The sequence below is a fragment of the Labeo rohita genome, chromosome 15 (assembly GCF_022985175.1).
Source record: "Labeo rohita strain BAU-BD-2019 chromosome 15, IGBB_LRoh.1.0, whole genome shotgun sequence".
NCBI classification, from domain to species: domain Eukaryota; kingdom Metazoa; phylum Chordata; class Actinopteri; order Cypriniformes; family Cyprinidae; genus Labeo; species Labeo rohita.
Genome location: NC_066883.1, coordinates 13,043,976 through 13,062,617, shown reverse-complemented (window position 1 = coordinate 13,062,617; position 18,642 = coordinate 13,043,976). Strand labels below are relative to the sequence as shown.

The 18,642-nt window shown below is 38.1% G+C and overlaps 1 protein-coding gene across 6 annotated transcripts in view; it reads left to right on the top strand.

Moving 5' to 3' along the window:
• cadm2b (cell adhesion molecule 2b) overlaps positions 1-18,642 on the top strand; it is a 361,384-nt gene that overhangs the window by 313,168 nt on the left and 29,574 nt on the right. For all 6 annotated transcript variants that reach the window (XM_051129580.1, XM_051129579.1, XM_051129576.1 and 3 more), the window contains 4 exons: positions 4,765-4,917; positions 7,780-7,917; positions 17,432-17,593; positions 18,360-18,450. In XM_051129580.1, coding sequence (XP_050985537.1) covers positions 4,878-4,917; positions 7,780-7,917; positions 17,432-17,593; positions 18,360-18,450 — 431 coding nt within the window. In that variant the 5' untranslated portion in view covers positions 4,765-4,877. The remainder of the gene's footprint in view (positions 1-4,764; positions 4,918-7,779; positions 7,918-17,431; positions 17,594-18,359; positions 18,451-18,642) is intronic.

The following is an 18,642-nucleotide window of genomic DNA, read 5'->3' as shown; positions in this document are numbered from 1 at the left end:
TATATCTAAACACACAATATTATCCAACCGCACCCACATCCGACGTGCACTATGACCTTGAAAATAACATTCACAATCTGCTCCGTTATTCCCCACTGCTGTCTCTATTCTTGCCAAGTTTTATTTGTAAGAGTCTTAGATAAAATCAATGCCACTTTTGGCGAAGAAGTGCTACCTAAACATGCTAAACAGTGGTTAGCACCATCCTGCAGTTGTCAGACTACTCCAACCCGAGGGAATGCTGGGATGTCTGTCGGGTCATCTACAAGTCAGCCTCCCAAAAAAGATAGAGAAGGGCGCAAGGTCAAACCGAGGGATTTACGCTGCTCTTTAAGTGGAATAAACTGCGTTGAAGAAGTCAGAAGGATGTTGGAAACCAACCATTTCATCATGTCGACTTCTTTAAGCTCTGGGAAAAAGAGCTTTGTCAGACGTTGGCATTTCACGGAGGTTGTGACAGATTGGAGCTAACTCTGGGCATCTGGCAGGCTTTCGATTCTTTTTTTGGAAATGTGGATGCGGAGTTTTGCCAGCCCCTGTTGGCCTGCGTTGAATTGATAACAGTTGTCTGTAGGGTTATTCAAACCTTTGTATACTTGTTTCTGTCAATGGATTTGGGATAATGTTTCGAGCTTGGCACCATTGTGTCAGAATGAGACGTAGCACAAAGTCTCAGTGTAAGTGAAATGAACCAGCGCATCACGAGATTGTTGTATCAAGCTCTTTTCGGGAATAGTATTCACCTCTTTATTTGACCCCGATGCAGAGAAAGATTTGACCACTGAAGGAAGTCGATTTCAGACTTTGTGTGGGTGAATCTTTTTTTCTTCCTCTCTTCTCTGTCATTCCTTTCAACGCCCACATCCCTATATGTTATCATTGTACGGCTTGAATGGAAACTGCCAAGCATTTTAGAGTCTATGCATTGTACCATCAACCCTCGGATGCGGTACAAACAGCGGCTGTTCCTCGCCTTGGCAGCTTATCATCACCTTTGTGATGTTCGGCGTACGAGTGTGTATGTGTTTGTCTTTTCTGTAAACAACAAGGGAGCGCACTCTTTTCTTCCATTCCTCCCTCTGTGTCTGAGGAAGATAGAGGGATATGGGCTGGTGGAAATGTGTCATCTGTTCCTAAGCTTTGATGGTCCTTGTCTCACCGGGTTTCGTTGGACTCTATCAGCAGGCCCATGTGTAGAGCGAGCCCAGACCTGATCACCTTTCCTCCCTTTATCCAATTCCGCTGTGTCTCCATGCCAAAACCCCCCCAAGGCATTTGCCATCTCCACAAACCCTCTATTCATTCTCTATTCATAACTCAGCACACATTCAGAAGGAATATTTAAACAGTCCTGACACATCCTCTAGAAAGATGCTGTCTTGTAGCGTCAGATCTTTTTGTTTGGAGACGCGTTGTTTTTTTTAACATTAATGTACGTTTAAAAGGCTCTCAAAGACGAAACAATTGTCCCTGCTGACATGTAAGTAAATCCATTTTTCTGATTTGACATGTCATTGTTTGCATGTAACAACATTCCCAAAAGGACAGTGAACACGTCTGTGAGGAATTCCCTAGTGTTTAAGTTTACAGAGACCAAATGTAAATGTCAACACACTTTTGTTGAAACAAAACCATGTTGGGACAACCTATACAACTTATAGAATTATGTCTGTTGTTAAAGTGTCCATGAAAGAGATTGTACTGTGACATATTTCTAAGTGAAACGGCTTAATAAACAAAAATGGGACTTAATTTTATCCATCTGTTGACTGGATTGTGGGCATTGCATGTCATAATAAATATAGATCTGTATGCGATTATTGGCGATAACTGGCTAAAATATTACAGTGACAGTTAAAAGGTCAAATGTCAATATATATATGCATGAAATCATTCACAGTAAGACCAGTAACATGCATTAACAAAATAAATGATTTCATGCCAACTTTGGCATCAATCTAATGAGCTACTGCTCACCTCGCTCCTCCCTTTTTTTTTTTTTTTTTTTTTTTTTTTTGTGTAGTAGTAGATTCGGTGGCACGTTACCATCAAAAACTAATAAAAACTAATCCAATGTGTCCTCAGTGCATCTGGCTGAGGGTGTAAATATGCTAATGTGGGACATTCTGTCAGCGGCCGTGGGGGGGGGGCCTGAGCAGTATGACATCATACTGCTTCAAAAATCAAAAAGGCTTGATAAGTGAGACTGTTAAGGTTTTTTGGAGACTCTAAAAAAGGAGTGAATGGATTTTTATCATTGCAGAGTGGTTGTCCACACAATGCTAAGACGCATTTATATTCAAACACCATGTAAAAGTGAATTTTGCATCCGTCCCCTTTAAAGCCAAAAGGCAGACTGAGATGAAGCAAAAAGTCTGTGAGATGTTAAATGAAAAGTCTCAGTCTTACTTGCTTTTTTCAAATGACACAATACAAGCGAATTGTGCCTTTTAGACGGTGTGAGGTGATGAGTATAGGGTGACCTTTCTGTTCATCAGTCTCTCGGCTGCCGCAAACTCTTCTTGGAAATTGCAAGCATAATGGATGAATGGCTGCTTGTGGCAGACAGGTAGAAAGTGTTGAAACTCCAGTTAGAGACAACAAACGGCTTCAGTGTGACGGTGGCAGTCAATCTTAGTGGATATTCAGAACAGTGGGAGCTTCAAAATCGTGTGTGTCACTACCGTGTGACTAAACTCATGAATAAAACATAATGTCATGAATTAGTAAGCGAACATAAAGTCCTAAGCTTCACCTCCAAGATATTTCAAGCTTGAAAACCTCTAATGTTTACAAAATGATGCTGTGGGTTGCTAACACGATGTATCATGGCATTAATAATTTGTTATATTTTGTGCTTTTTTCAAAATGTTTGTCTTAGTGGGCAAATTTGGTCATTCAGATTCAGAGGTTATTTTAAAGAGACATTCTGGAAAATCAATGCCTTCAGACTTAACTTTTAATCCAAAGGATGCTCTTTTACTACATAGTGTCCACATTATATTGGAGCATTAGTAGGGCCCTATGAATTCCACGATGCGGAAAACGTGGACGGAATTGCAGAATCCAGTCATAAAACGGAATTTACTGAATAACACGGAATGTCACAGAATTTATCAAAGTTTGAATTAATTAATCAAAAGTAGGTCATTACGCTTAAATCGAATTAAAACTACAAAATGGACTAGTATCTGTAAATATTACACCGCAAAAATACAATTTAAATGTGAATCCTGCATGTTCTGCGTGTCTCTGTTTTAATGAATGGTGCAGACGAGCAGTTTTGTTTACTACACACACTGAAGCACGTGTGACGTTCATGGTGATTTTAGCATTTGACCGTTCCATTTTAGGAAAACTAGCGTCATATCATATACACACAGAAATGTAAAGGTAGACACGGCAACCCGTCAAAATAAAAGTCTGATTTAACTTGAAGACATTGTGCCAGAAATATATTACTACTACTACTACTACTACTAAAATGAAAAAAAAAAACAAAAAAAATTAGGGTATAATCACACAACATTTCTTCCATGTTTTAATTTTAATAGTAAATTTCCCTTTGTTTGCCAAACAAAAAGTTTGCTTAATTTTCAGTAATTAAAAGATAAATGAAATGAATGTTTTATGCCTTCATTTGATAACCAGAACATTTTAAATACACAACACAAAATTTACGAGGGTTAAAAAAGAAAAAAAAAAACAAAAAAAAACGTTCGTAAGGCTATTTTAAGAATATATTTGAATAAATTAAGTATGCATTCAAATAATTAGACATGCTAAAACACACAATAAAGCATATGGTGAGAAAAAATAAAACATTTCATAGGGCCCTAAACATGTCATTTTTGTTAAACTTTTATTAAATTGATGTGAAATTGTATGTGTTTCATGATTTTAAATAATTAGACATGCTCTTTGATTAATAAAATTAAATTTACCATTAAAAAGGAGTTGAGAAAAATTACAATGGAAAAAGGGGCCCTGCATTAGGACTCATGCAGATCACAGGGTGGGCGTCCCCTGCTCGCTTCAACCTTGTTTTCACCAGGTCCCTATTTCAGGACTCTGCTTAGCTTCAGTGGGAAAACCAGGCAGTTGCAGGGTGATATTCTTTGAAGTACATGAAAATGACACCACGGTGCACAAACATTGGTGTTAGTGTGACAGACGTGTAATGCATTGCACATTTGAAGCATTTTGAATGGTTCCACGAACATAGTGCATAGTGCTTTAGAATATGCATAAACATGCATACTTTTTGATATATTCTTTCCTTTGTAATGCGTGTTTATTTGCTTTGAAAAATAAACCCACACTGGGAATTATTTGGAGAGAAAAGTTTGACATCCCGTATTTACTATATAATCTTTGTTTGAGCAAGAGGGTGTCTTTCTTTGTCTTTTAGTTTATTTGGCCATCTTTACCCAGGAGCAGGATTTATATTTTATCTGGAGGCATTCAGTAGATTCTTTTTGCCCATTTTTATGAGTTGCTCATTGCGTCAAGATTATTTCTTTCATTACTTTTTCATTTGAGAAATTAATTTTGTATGCCTAACCCTGTATGTTTTTAAGCAGACAGAAATAATTCCCTGTCTTTTATTGCTTTACTTGTGTCCTGAATCCTTCACTCAACACTGCATTACATTACACATGCTAAGATATTACCAGCTGATATCATCACCAAAGTACAAAACATCAACGTTCTCCAAAATTCCTGATCACTAATGATATGTGTGTTTTTTTTTTTATGTTTTAGCGTTAAGGGATAACCGGATCGAACTGGTTCGAGCCTCTTGGAAGGAGCTGACCATCAGCATCAGTGACGTTACTCTGTCAGATGAAGGACAGTATACATGCTCGCTCTTCACTATGCCTGTCAAGACTTCCAAGGCCTTCCTGACTGTGTTAGGTAAGACCTTGTAGATCAGTCTTCATCTCATCTCACCTTCATCAATCTGTGCTTTTAAGGTCAACATGCTCATCGCTGATCTGGTGTCAGTAAGTCCTTTCCCATCGCAAGATTTTGTTTTTGCACTTTGGTGGCACAGGAAGTGATGTAAATGAGAGAATTTCACACTGGCTGATGGAGCCATTAGATGTGTCACTGTGTACTTTGGTTTATGATCAGCTTGTGCTAGAATATGCACTGTATGTTTATATACCACTTTTCTCAATACATGCTGTTTAAAAGTAACTTTAGAGATATAAGCTGTTTTTGTTTTGTTTTGATCATCCAACAGTGGTAGGACTACTTTTGCCTTATTTTTATATTCACCTTTACAGAAAATAATTGCATTTTTATTTTTTTGTTTTGTTTTAAATCATCCAGCAGTGTTAGGATAACTTTTACTTTATGTTTATATACACCTTTTTTATATAATACATATTGTTTTACAAGTACCTTTACAGACAATCATTGTTTGTTTGTGTTTTGTTTTGTTTTGTTTTTTTGTTATTTTGTTTTATTTTTGTTTGTAAACATGCACCTTTACAAACAACAGCTGTCATTTTTGTTTGATTGTTTGTTTGTTTATTTTGTGTTGTTTTGACAGAAGTTGTTTTTGTTTTGTTTTGATCATCCAACAGTGGTAGGACTACTTTTACCTTATATTTATATTCCACTTTACAGACAATAGTTTTGTTTTGGTCTGTATTTGTTTTCTTTTATTTTTGTTTTAAATCATCCAACAGTGGTGGGATCAATGTTTCTATATGTTTATACACAGCTTTTTTTATACAATACATGTTGTTTACAGGTACCTTTAAAGACAATGGTTGTTGTTTTGTTTGTTTGTTTGTTTGTTTGTTTTTGTTTTTAACAATAGTTTTGTTTTGTTGAAGTACTTTTACAAACATTAGTTGTTGTATTTTTTTGTTTGTTTTCGTCTGGTGTTGTTTTGATCCATCAAGAGTGGTGGGACTTTTTTTTACCTTATCTTTACATACAACATACAGATAATAGTTGTTTGTTTCTGTTTTATTTTTGTTTTAAATCATCTAACAGTGCTGGGACTACGTTTTTCTTTATGTTTATATACAGCTTCTTTATGCAATATGTATTGTTTGCAAGTACCTTTACAGACAATAGCTGTTTCTTAATATTATTATTATAGTTTTTCATTTGTTTGTTTTGTTTTTTGTTTTTGTTTGTAAACAACAGTTTGTAAATGTTTGTGTTTGTTTGTTTTCAATTTGTGTTGTTTTGATCAATCAACAGTGGTGTTTTTTTTTTTTTTTTTTTTTTTTTTTTTTTTTGTTTTTTACCTTATTTTTACATACAACTCTGCAGACAATAGTTGTTTGTTTCTGTTTTATTTTTGTTTTAAATCATCCAACAGTGGTGGGACTACTTTTTCTTTATGTTTATATTTATGCAATACATATTGTTTGCAAGTACCTTTACAGACAATAGTTTTTATATAGTAGTTTAGTTTTTGTATTTCATTATAAATTTGTGTATGTTTTATTGTTTTGTTTTTGTTTGTAAAGAACTACCTTTACAAACAGTAGTTGTAATTTTTTTTTATTTCTTTGTTTGATTTCCGTTTGTGTTGTTTTGATCATCCAACAGTGGTGGAACTACTTTTACCTTATTTTTATATTCAACTTTACAGATAATAGTTCAGTACAATTGTGTATTTGTTTTGTTTAATTTTTGTTTTAAAACATCCAACAGTGCTGGGACTACTTTTTCTTTATGTTTATATACAGCTTCTTTATGCAATACATATTGTTTGCAAGTACTGTTAGAGACAATAGTTGTTTTTTGCATTTTATTATAATAGGTTTTATTTGTTTGTTTGTTTTGTTTGTTGTTGTTGTTGTTTTTAAACAAGTACCTTTACAAACAATAGTTGTTTTTGTGTGTGTGTGTGTGTGTGTGTGTGTTTGTTTGTTTGTTTTCATTTTGTGTTGTTTTGATCAGTCAACAATGGTGGGACTGTGTTACCTTATTTATATATACAACTTTACAGACATTTTATTTATTTATTTATTATTTTGTGCTCTGTATTGCTTTTGTTTTGTTTTGCTCAGTGTTTGTTTTTGTTGTGTTTTGTTTATTCGTTGTGACTACTTTTACAGATGGATAAACATCTGATTCTGTGTTATATACAGTATGTAAAACCTGTGGGAGTTTTTTTTTTTTTTTTTTCCTGTGTAAACAATCTGTTATCCATTCTGTGAAAATGTCTAGACTTTAGCATCTTTACATTATTATTGGATGTATAACATTACACAGAGGAGATGTATAAGCAATTTTGTCACACTAACCCCCCGGTTTCACAAACATGCCTTAAGGCTAGTCCTAAACTGAAATGCTTGTTCATGTTTTACGTGTAAACATATAAAAAACTTAAGTTGTTGTTCTAATTTGTTCATTTTAACACTTATTCTGGTGCATTACTTTAACACAATTTTTGTTGGTGGTTTGGTTTGATGTAAAAAAGTCTTATACACCAAAACTTATGCACGTTCCCTATTTCTATCGCTCAACAAATGCTTCCTTTTCCAGTAAAATACCTTACAGCAGAATATGCCACTGTATTGATATATATCTACTGACAAACTTATATATAAACTGGCAAACATGTTTTCTATTTAAAAAAAAAAAAAATGTCACTCAAGCAACATTTGAACTTCAGGCGAGAAATATTTCTCTGAACCACATCACGTTCAGATGGGGGCTGAGCCCATCTATGACTGAAATCATAAAATTATGTGTGTTTCCATCACCGCTTTCTATAATCCTCCTCCTCTGTTTGTATATCAGGTGTTCCAGCGAAACCAGAAATCACAGGCCTCTCGAAACCTGCCCAGGAGGGGGAGGACGTCACACTGACATGCACCACATCTGGCAGCAAACCGGCTGCTGACATCCGATGGTTCAGAAACGACAAGGAGGTGCAAGGTAAACAAATCCCCCCCGGATAGCCTAGAGCTGATTGTGTGCAATGAACAGTTGCACATTTTGTCAGTATGCAAGTGGTACATGGTGAGTAATGTGCATTTTTGCACCAGCATCTTAATGAATTGTGCAGCTCTTTACAAAACATCTCACAGCAGTATATAATATTTTTATCCTGTGCGTCATTGTTTAGATACTTTCTGCTAAGTATGGACAGAACTAGTTTTAAAAGCAATGTTTGAGTTACCATCAGATCTACAGATCTACTTTCTAAGGTGGGAATGTCTGGATGTGTGCAGAGCAATGGCAATCCTCAAAGAGATCAAACAAAAAAAAAAATCTAGATTAAAACATGTACCTAGTTTTTTAAAATATAATCTATATATTTTAAAAATGGTTTCATGTGGTTTAAAAAAAAATAGGTAATACTTTTTTTTTTCTTAAATTTGTTTAAGTGTATAAATCTTATAACTGTCAAAAGTAATAAAACTGCATCTTTCAATCAATCCATTGTACGATAGCACAGCATACGGTTACACATCAGTTCAACTTTAACCAATATGTTACCCCAGACATCCCTACGAGGGGCTGAGACATGCACATCTCGGGCAGAAGCCCCAGTCGGCTGATCTGGTGCTGGTGATTGATGGCCTGAGACTCCGTCAGACAGGCCCGACTCAGAGATGGCATTCACGCAAGCCGCGCTTAAAGGCCAGTGGCACGCAGGAACAGAGCATCACAGCCGGACCGCCTGTCACTCACTCCAATTCAAAGGAATCTCACTCTGTGATCTGATCTTGTGAGACGGATTGGATGTGCTTCTGGAGACCAGCACGCAGGCCCAAACAGAATATGTAACACGGTGCGATACCGCTCACTTGAGGATGGTCAGGGAGATACGAAGGCTTGTGGAACGGGTCACGTTGATGGATACCCTGGCTGCCGTCGACAGAACTTTCAATGCGGGCTGTGCTTGCAACTATTGAAACTTCAGCACAAATGCAGGATCTCCTGAGAGCTTATTTACCAAGGAGGATTGTCTTTTTTTTTAGATGCAGTTTACTATATCTAGAACTGTGCTAAATTTACTACACTGATTTCCTCTGGGCCAATCTGTCACTTGCTTTTCATGCTGTTCTACCACATCTGGATGGGGTTGCACCAGCCATTCTTAAGGTGTTTCCTAAATTGGGACATGAAGTTGACAGCAGGGGCTTAGTAACTGCTTGTTAATTTGTACCTAAATTTGTACTTAATATGGGCACTATTTGTTCTTAAAGGCTTACTTCACCAAACATTTAAATTCTGTCATTATTTACTCACCGTCATGTCATTTCTTTGTTCATCTTTGGAACACAAATTAAGATATTTTTGGTTAAATATTCTCATACATTATCACTCTTGATTACATTCGGGATGTTTTTCGTGTCACTTGTGCAAATAAAATCATTGTGTAATGCTTTCCTACATTTTCATGTCAAACTGGACACATCAATAAATTCTTTGCTGATTGTTTTTTTACATTTGAGTTTTTCAGTGTGTGCAGAAGACGCGACTGAAGTGAGTATCACACATTTGCAGCAATCACGTCATTCGCATTGCCCAGCACAAATTTGTGTCTATTCGCACCTTTACTTTATACTGTATATAATCTACTGGTGCAAATAATTAAATTTGCACAACCCATCATGCAAATTTTCTGTTTGAGTTTTTTAAAGGAGAAGTCCACTTTCAGAACAAAAATTTACAAATAATTGACTCACTCTTTCTGTCTTCAGTCGTGAAGAAATTATGTTTTCTGAGGAAAACATTTCATGATTTTTCTCCATATAATGGACTTCATTGGTGCTCCGATTTTGAACTTCCAAAATATAGTTTAAATGCAGCTTCAAAGGGCTCTAAATGATCCCAGCCGAGGAAGAAGGGTCTTATCTAGAGAAACGATCAGTCATTTTTTCGGAAAATAAAAATATATATACTTATTAAGCACAAAAGCTTGTGTAGCACAGGCTCTGGGATGCGCGTCCACAACGCTACATAGTATTGAATCATGTCGAAATGTCACGCGGAACTACAGACCCAGTGTTTACAAAGCGAACGCGCAAACACTAATGAAGTGCATGTAAGTCAAACGCTGTTTACAAACAACAAGGTACATCGATGTCAGACGATACTGAGGTTGTAGGAGAAAATGAGATGGAGTTTTTCGCCATATTCTACCTTTTTAACGTGATTCGTAGTGTCGTGGACGCACATCCCAAAACCTGTGCTACACAAGCTTTTGTGCTTAAAAAGTATACAATTATGAAATTGTGATATCAAACGTTTGCGGCAATTGCGTCACCCAATTCTCATCTATTTGCGTCTTTTAATTGACTTATGCAATCTACTCTCACAAATAATTAAATTTGCTTCTGGTGTGCACACACCATAATGCTGCGCACACCAAATGCAAAGCGAATATTCTCATTGCGTTATCACTCTAGATTACTCGCTGGATTTTTTGTGTCACTTGCGTGAGTAAAATCATAGCATAATGCTTTCATCCATTTTATGATATAACCAGATGTGTCAAATTGGATGTCAGTAAGTTTTTCGTTGATTGGCTTGCAAGACTATGTGTCATGCGAATTTTCCATTTAAGTTTTTCAGTTTGTATGAAAGATGCAATTGAGCTGAATATCGCATAGTGTGCAGATAAAATCAAGATTAGAGCACCATCTGCTGTTAAAATCTAAGCTTAGAATCGATTCCAAAGAGAATCACAATGCATTTGGAAGATCTCAGAATTGATCCACGAATCGACACACCATAAAGCTGTGTGTGAAGCAAATATTCTCATGGCATTATCGCTCTAGATTACTTGCAGGATATTTTTCGAGTAACTTGCACAAATAAAATCATTGCGCAATGTTTTCCTCAATTTTTTGATAAAACTGGATGTGTCAAACTGGACGTCCATAGCTTCTTCACTGAATGTAAATTGTCCACTGGAATATGGCACAAATTCATGTTTGTTCACATCTTTGCATTGACTTTGTATGTAATCTACTTGTGAAAAAATTAAATTCACTTTTAGTGTGAATAAATCACATAATCACATAAGTAATGTAAATAATACCTTCAGTCATCTGTCTTAGCAAAGAGAGATGTGCTGTTACTTTTGTAAGTGATCAGATTTGCAGTTAGAAAGAAAATCCCTTAGATATACATTAAAAGATGGACCTGAGTCTTGGGGTAGGTGTTTTTGCTAGTATGCAACAATGCAGAATACCCTAGCAACCATTTATGATCCCACACAGAACACCCTAGCAACGGTTTCAGAATGCACAAAAAGCACTTAGAACATCTTTGTAACACAAATCAGCTCCTTGGCAACATCAAAATGTAATAAAAAATGAAAAAATCAACTTACAACTTACAATATATATATATATATATATATATTCTATGACTATGTGACATGCAATGGATTTTGACTGCTAGAATTTACCTAAACTTTAGAAGCGTTACAGAGATCTGTTCTGGAGGAGGGTGAGAAATGGCAGATTGCACTTGTCTGCAGTTCATCAGCATGAACGAGATAAACAACATACACTCATCAGAGTCATTAAACAAGATTAAAGTCATTAGCGCAACTATATTATTGGTATTAAATTACCCACTTTTATAGAGATAGTATGAGAAGGACTCCGATTGTTCTGATACCACTCTACATTTAAAGCAAAGTTCACCAAAAATTAAATGTTGTCATTATTTACATTTATGTTTGATGATAAAATAGACTTCATCTTCAGGTTAACTATCCCTTTAAAAATGGGCTTTGTGCAACATTTCTTTGCAGTCGTCTTCAAAAAAAGGTGATCAATCTTCCTGAAGCGTCAAATGGTAGCATGCATCTAAAGGAGCACGGCAGTGCTGCAGGCAATGCAAAGGAAGTGTTTGACTGACTGGTGCTAGTGTTGATAGAGAAAAGAGAGAGAGAGAGAGAGATGTGGTTTCAGCTGCTTAGTTACTCACACCATTGACCAGATATCACACTGCACCATATTCCACAGCAATTAGCATCAACACTTTTGTTATTTATCACCAGATGCTCTATATGAAATTACATACCAGTCATTTATCATATTGAGTACCAGCAGGGGCCCGAATTCATACAAAAACACAGAACCTGTACATATTTTGTAATAATAGTATTACCTCACTAACAAAGCGTACCATGGTTTTACCATGTATGTTTTGGACAAGGTAACATACAGTTGTCACACCCATGGACTTTTTTTGTTGTGTTTTCATTCCCCATGTGTCCTTTGACCCAGTTTCCAGTCTATGGTTGAGTGTGTCTTGACAATCATCTTCATTTGCCCTAGTTTTTAAGTTTTAGTCTGTCCTATGTTCCCTTGTCTGGAATTATATGTCGATGTACTATGTGTGTCACCTGTCTGTCTGTGGATTTATCTGTGTGTGTGAATTATTAAAGACTATTTGCCTTCATTAAGCGTCACAGAAAAAGTGAAAGTAACGTGATATGTTTTCCCCGCATTTTATTTTCTGTTTTAAAAGGTTTTTTTTTTTGTTTGTTTGGTTGGTTTTTTTTAATATGGAGGTCGCTGTCAAATTCACCACTCTGGCTCAGAGGAGCAAGGATCTGGAAGATTTCACGAGGGACTTTGGCCGTCTCGCTGGTTCTGGATCGGGGCTAATTCCCATCTCCCCGTTGACCTCCCAGACACCACGGGACTGAACTGGAGGGAGGCGATCATCCAGTGTCTGGAGAGCGTCCAGCACCAATCCAGAACAAAGCTCGACCCAGAGCCTGAGCCCACCATAAACGGAGAGCCAAAGCCCACCGCAACCGACGAGTCATCGCCAGAGAGAGCGTCAAAGCCAAGGATCACCCCTGACCTGTCTGACCAGATGCGACAGCTGGGAACTGAGCGCACACCGGTGGATAAAGCAAGGGAGTACGTGGGTTTGGAAGAAAGCCCCGCCCACTGCATCACCACTGAGGGTGGGCTTCCACTGGACTCTGAGGACTTAATAGACTTTGATTTGGATTTATATTCGGACATGCCAATTCTTCGCCCACCATCTTCAGAACTATCTGTCTGTTCTGTTTAGACCAAGGAGGCCGTTTGTGTACCGTCAGTCTGCCCTGAAATGCCTGTCCTGTCGTGACCACGGAGTTCGTTGCCCTGTCCACCATGCTCAGAGTGTTATGAGTCATGATCTGGAGGCGCACACCATCCCAGAAAGCCCTGGCACTCACAAATTCCCGCCCACCCTCCCTCACCTGCCTCCTCCCGTCATCCCTGCTTCCCCAGCTCCACCACCGCTGCCTCCTGTCAGCCCCTCAGCTCACCATCTGTGCGGTGGGATTGCCACAGGTCTGCCAGTCTCCATCGGTGTAATGACTGGAGGATCCCTTGTTTCTGCCTCCAGCCTCAGAGTCCCGGACTCCACCTCAGCCCCTCGACCCAGTGGTTACACCATGGTTCCTGTGCACCGTCAGTCCACCAGCTCCGTCGGGCTCCCTTGTCTCTCTGGCTCCACTTTGGTCAGTCGTCGACCATCTGCTGCCTTGGGACTCCACTCCCCCGGCTGCACCTCATCCCTCTATCCCTCCACCTCTGACTCCTTCTTCCCTCCAGTTCCACCTTGGTCCTCTGTCGCTCCGGCTCCACTGCAGCCGTCCAGATCCTGCCTCCACCTTGGTCACGGGAGCCATCTGCTCGTCCTTGGCCCTCTGGATCCTCAGTGTCACCCTGGGTAATCAGCTCTTTGTCTCCTTCGGGCTCCACCACCACCTACTCCGCCACTGTCAGTTGGCCTTCTGGACTCGTCAGCCCTTCCTCCACCATAGCTCCTCCCTCCGTTGGCTCCACCATGGTTCTTCCTCATGGCTGCGGTCCTGCCTGGCTCTTCCTGCTTCAAAGCCCTCATGCCTTCTCCCTGGCTCCTCCCTCTGTCTGATCCGCCCTGGCTCCTCCTGTTTCCTCCTTGGCTCTTCCCTCAGTCATTTCCACCCTGGACTCTGTTCAACATCCTCCTCCCAGGTGTCCGTCCCACGCCTGAACCTCCACCAGTATTGTCTGCCTGCCTTCCTGCCAGCCCTGTGCAGTCCCCTGTCACCATCCTACATCCACTCCACTCTTTAGTCCTCCTCCTTAGTCCCCTCCATCCATTCCTTTGTTTCTGCGGCACTAGGTGGCAATTTTATTACTGCCAATTATTAGTAGTAGTACCACTGCATGCAAATGTATGATATATTGTAAGTCAATTATTATTATCCTTTCCTAAATAGTAAATAATTCAATTCCGTTAATTAGCATGTCACATAAAACTGACACAATCACTTTAAAGACACTTCTGATCTATTCAATGCTTTCATCTGCCACAATAATGTCTCTGACTTATACTCTTTTTTTGTCTTTTCAGCTAATATTGATATGTGCACTCAATTAATCAGCATACAGTGTAATTAATTTATTATGAAAAAATGTAAACACTTGACATAAATAATTCTAGTCTTCTTGTGAATGATTACAAGAGTAGATTATTTCCAAGCAACTTTTTTTTTTTTTTTTTTTGGATCAAAAGGTAATAGTTTGCTTCACCTCTAAAATGACTTTCCTTCTCGGCTCACATCATCCTGTTTCACGCGGAAATGCATTACATTACATGTGACAGGTGCTAAATCCAAAGAGACTTACGGCACATTCAGGAGATGCATTTTATTAATACTAGTGTTTCCTGGGAATTGAACCCGTAACCTTTGCATTCCCAGCACAACGCTTTATCCGTTGAGCACATTATGGAAGTAAAATAGGTTTGCAGTTTCAGTGTTTTTTCTTCAGTGTTCCATCGAAGTTTTCAATAGACAACAGAGATGAGATTTGGATGAAAAAAAGCAAGGACAGCAAAACAACAAAGATGCTTTGAACATTTTACTGTCTATGTGCATCAAGAGAAAGACAGATGCTCCCGTGTTTTATTTGGACAGGTCATGCATGTATATGTGTAGTGAGATGTTTGCTGGAGGCAGTCCTCCAGGATGATGTTTTACTTAGCCATTCATGATACCGTTGATCCAGGGCTTTCACGGTGCGCAGATATGGCTCTGACTGCTATTGTCTCTGATTACTGATTCTCTATGTCTTTCTGTGCTCTTCCTCTCACAGACGTTATAAGGATTCTTTACGAGATCTAAATGATGTTTTGTTTTTCACATTTCCAATAAATTCCAGGCCGAAAGGGACAATGTTTTGAGCTGTATAGTATTAGAGTATTTTCTTTTGGTGGATTGCAATTCTTCTGTGTGATGGTAAACAAAGACGTTTTTGCAAATAGAAGAATCTCATATTTGCTGTTGATGTATAAACAAAGTTTAAGTTTAATACCTGTATGATCACAAATTGTATGAGAAGGAATCAAATATAAACAAAATTAGAAAATAAAATATTCTTATGCAACACCTCAACAGGGAATGACCAGCAGCATTCCAGGAAGTGCAGATTTGTCACTCGATTTTCAGCGACTCTTTCTGTAGTTTATATTGTCGTTAAAAAACACTTGTTCATTGAGGAACGAACAAGTGATTGTATTTATGACTTAATTACTTAGAGTTAAATGTTCAGTTATTTATTTAGTGGAGACTTTTATCCAATGTCACTTATAAATGTGACCCTGGACTTCAAAACCACTTGCAAGTAGCTTGAGTATATTTGTAGCAATAGCCAACAATACATTGTATGGGTTAAAATGATCAATTTTTCAATTTTTAACACTTCACAATAGGGTTTTACATTAGTTAACAATTAGTTAACAAACTAAGAATGAACAATACTTCTACAGCATTTATTAATCCTAAATAATGTTATTTTCAGCATTTATTAATGTATTATTGAAATCACAAGTTGTGTTTGTTAACATTAGTTAATGCACTGTGAACTAACATGAACAGTGAACGACTGTATTTTTATTAACTAACATTAACAAAGCTCAATAAACTGTGTAATAAATGTATTGCTCATTGATTGTTCATGTTAGGTAACTAATGTTAATAAATGACACCTTATTGTTAAATGTTACCGATTTTTCTTTTATGCCAAAAAATTCTCGGGTTACGTATATAACCATGGTTCCCTGAGAAGGGAACAAGACACTGTGTCCTCTAGGGGTCGCTATGGGGGAACGCCTCAGTGTGACCGGTGTTTTGAAGCATACATCTAAACACGACAATAATATTGGCCGGCAACAGCCTATGACATCACTACCAGCACGAACACAGTATAAAAGAGCGCCGGGAGAACACGTCATCCACTTCTTTGTCTGAAGCTCGCATCCGAAGCAGGGCGAGGATTCTAGATGATGCAGTGTCTTGTTCCCTTCTCAGGGAACCATGGTTACATACGTAACCCAAGACGTTCCCTTTTGAGGGAAAATCAAACTGCGTCCTCTAAAGGTCGCTATGAGGAACGGTATTCCCACGCTGCCATGCTGAGGGGAGTGCATGCCAAGCACAATGGTGAGCACTAAGTATCAACTCTACCAAAGCTTAAGGGAGTTGCCCCTGGGACGAATGGCAGCTGTCCCCTTCGGCCAGAGGCCTGAGCTGCATACCCAAAGACTTACTTGTAAGGGGTCAGACATGCTGGACCCAGGGTACATTAGTGGAGCGGGGCCCAAGGTCATAGGGGCTGCTTACTAGACAGACCATAACCATTAACACAGCATATCAGTGAGGCAGAGGAAAGGGCCTAATAGCCTGAGGTTGCTGGTTCAAGGAGCTCTGGGAAGCAGAGAACTCAGCCCTCAAGATGAGAGGAGAACTCAAGACCCTCAAGACCCACAGAGCGGGGAATTCAACTCTTCAGAATAAGAAGGAAAGCCTAGCACTCAGAAAGGGGTGGCATGCTCGTAGGCGATCCCCTAGACTAAGAAGAGCACTGCTAAGCTCATCCAGCAAAGCAAGCAACTTAACAGGGAGGCCCAACAACCTGAAGTTGCTAACATGGATTCAAATCTCAATTTGACAGTATAACAGCTGAGCCCAAGTCCTGCGTTACTAATTCCAAAACCCCCTGGAGCTCACTCTAAAAAAGGTTGAAGCAAATTTTCAAATAGACCTTCTCTTTATTAACAAACTACATATTTGAACTCTAAACAAGTGCAACCTTGCCTAAAAAACTCTTAAAACTACATTCCATTAGACAAAAACAGTATAATTTATAAGATTATAGTAGATTTGGGTGTCCACCATGACACTCGCTGTGAGAAATGCTGCAAGCAGAGTGATACAAATAGTGAAACGGAGTTCCGATATCACCAAAATATTACATTCCTCTCAGCCAATCAAATTCGAGGACTAGAAAAAACTGTTGTATAAATCTATATACTCTTACAGTCTTGAGCACAAAAGAACATAATGTATGATATACCACACAAAGAACCAGTATAGTACTGTATGTGTAACATTAGCTTGAAAGCATTTCTTGTGACTGTGTTCTGGCAGGTCAGAAGGAGGTAAACGCCACTGGGAGGTCATTCACGGTCAGGAGCACTATACACCTCAAGGTGGACAGGACAGATGATGGAGCAGCGTACACCTGCGTGGTAGAGCACATAGCTCTGGGCTCCTTGCCGCACCAGGTTACAGAAGTGCTGGAGGTCCACTGTGAGTCATATTTTTGGATCAGTTTCCCTCCTGACTTTAGTTTGACGAAAACTGCTCTCAGATCAGCTGAACAGAATATCTGCCAAGACCAGTTTAAAGAGCAGCAGAGACTGTGTTGTGTGTACTGAAACCACAATTGAGCAATGTTTTGCAATAGTGTAACAAAATATTCAATATTTACATTAGAATACAAAGCTTACAAATTAAAATACGAAGTTTACTATATTTGATTGTATGTATATATAATATTTACAGTGAATATCCTAATACATTTTTACATTTTGTGTTTTGTTGTGTTTTATGTTTTGTTTTGTGTTTTTATAATGTTTTATGACTTTTGTTTTATGTTGTTGTTTTTTTCCTGTTTTCTGTTTTGGTGTTTTTGTTTTGCTTTTTGTTTTGTGTCTTTGTTTTGCTTCATGATTTTTGCTTTACTTTGTGTTTTTGTTTTGCTTTGTGTTTTTTTTTTTTTGTTGTTGTTGTTGTTTTGTTTTGTTTTGTTTTGTTTTGTTGTGTTGTGTTTCATGTTTTTGTTATGTTTTGTTTGTTTTATGTTTTTATTTTGCCTTGTGTTTTGTGTTTTATTTTGTGTTTTTATGTTTGGTTGTTTTATGTTTTTGTATTATTTTGTGTTTTTATGCTTGGTTGTTTTGTGTTTTTGTTTTGCTTTGTGTTTTGTTTATGTTTTAATTGTTTTGTTTTGTTTTATTTTGTGTTTTGTTTTGTTTTGTTTTGTGTTTTCTTTTATTTTATTTTGTCAATCCAGATCCTCCTCAGGTAGAGATTGTGCGCTCAGTAATAGTACCTCAGGAAGGACAATACTTCAAACTGGAGTGTGTATCCAAAGGCAACCCACTGTGAGTGCAGCTTTCTTTTAATCACCTACGTGAGAGTTATTTGAATAAGGTGTGTCTTATGAAGTTGAACTTGCAGAATCATCACGTCTCAAGGCGGCCCTTATCTGCATGCCGAGAACAAAAAAGCAATAATACTAAATCAGATCGTGATATTTGGGAGAGATTTAGTGAGTCATATAATCGTCTAGAGAC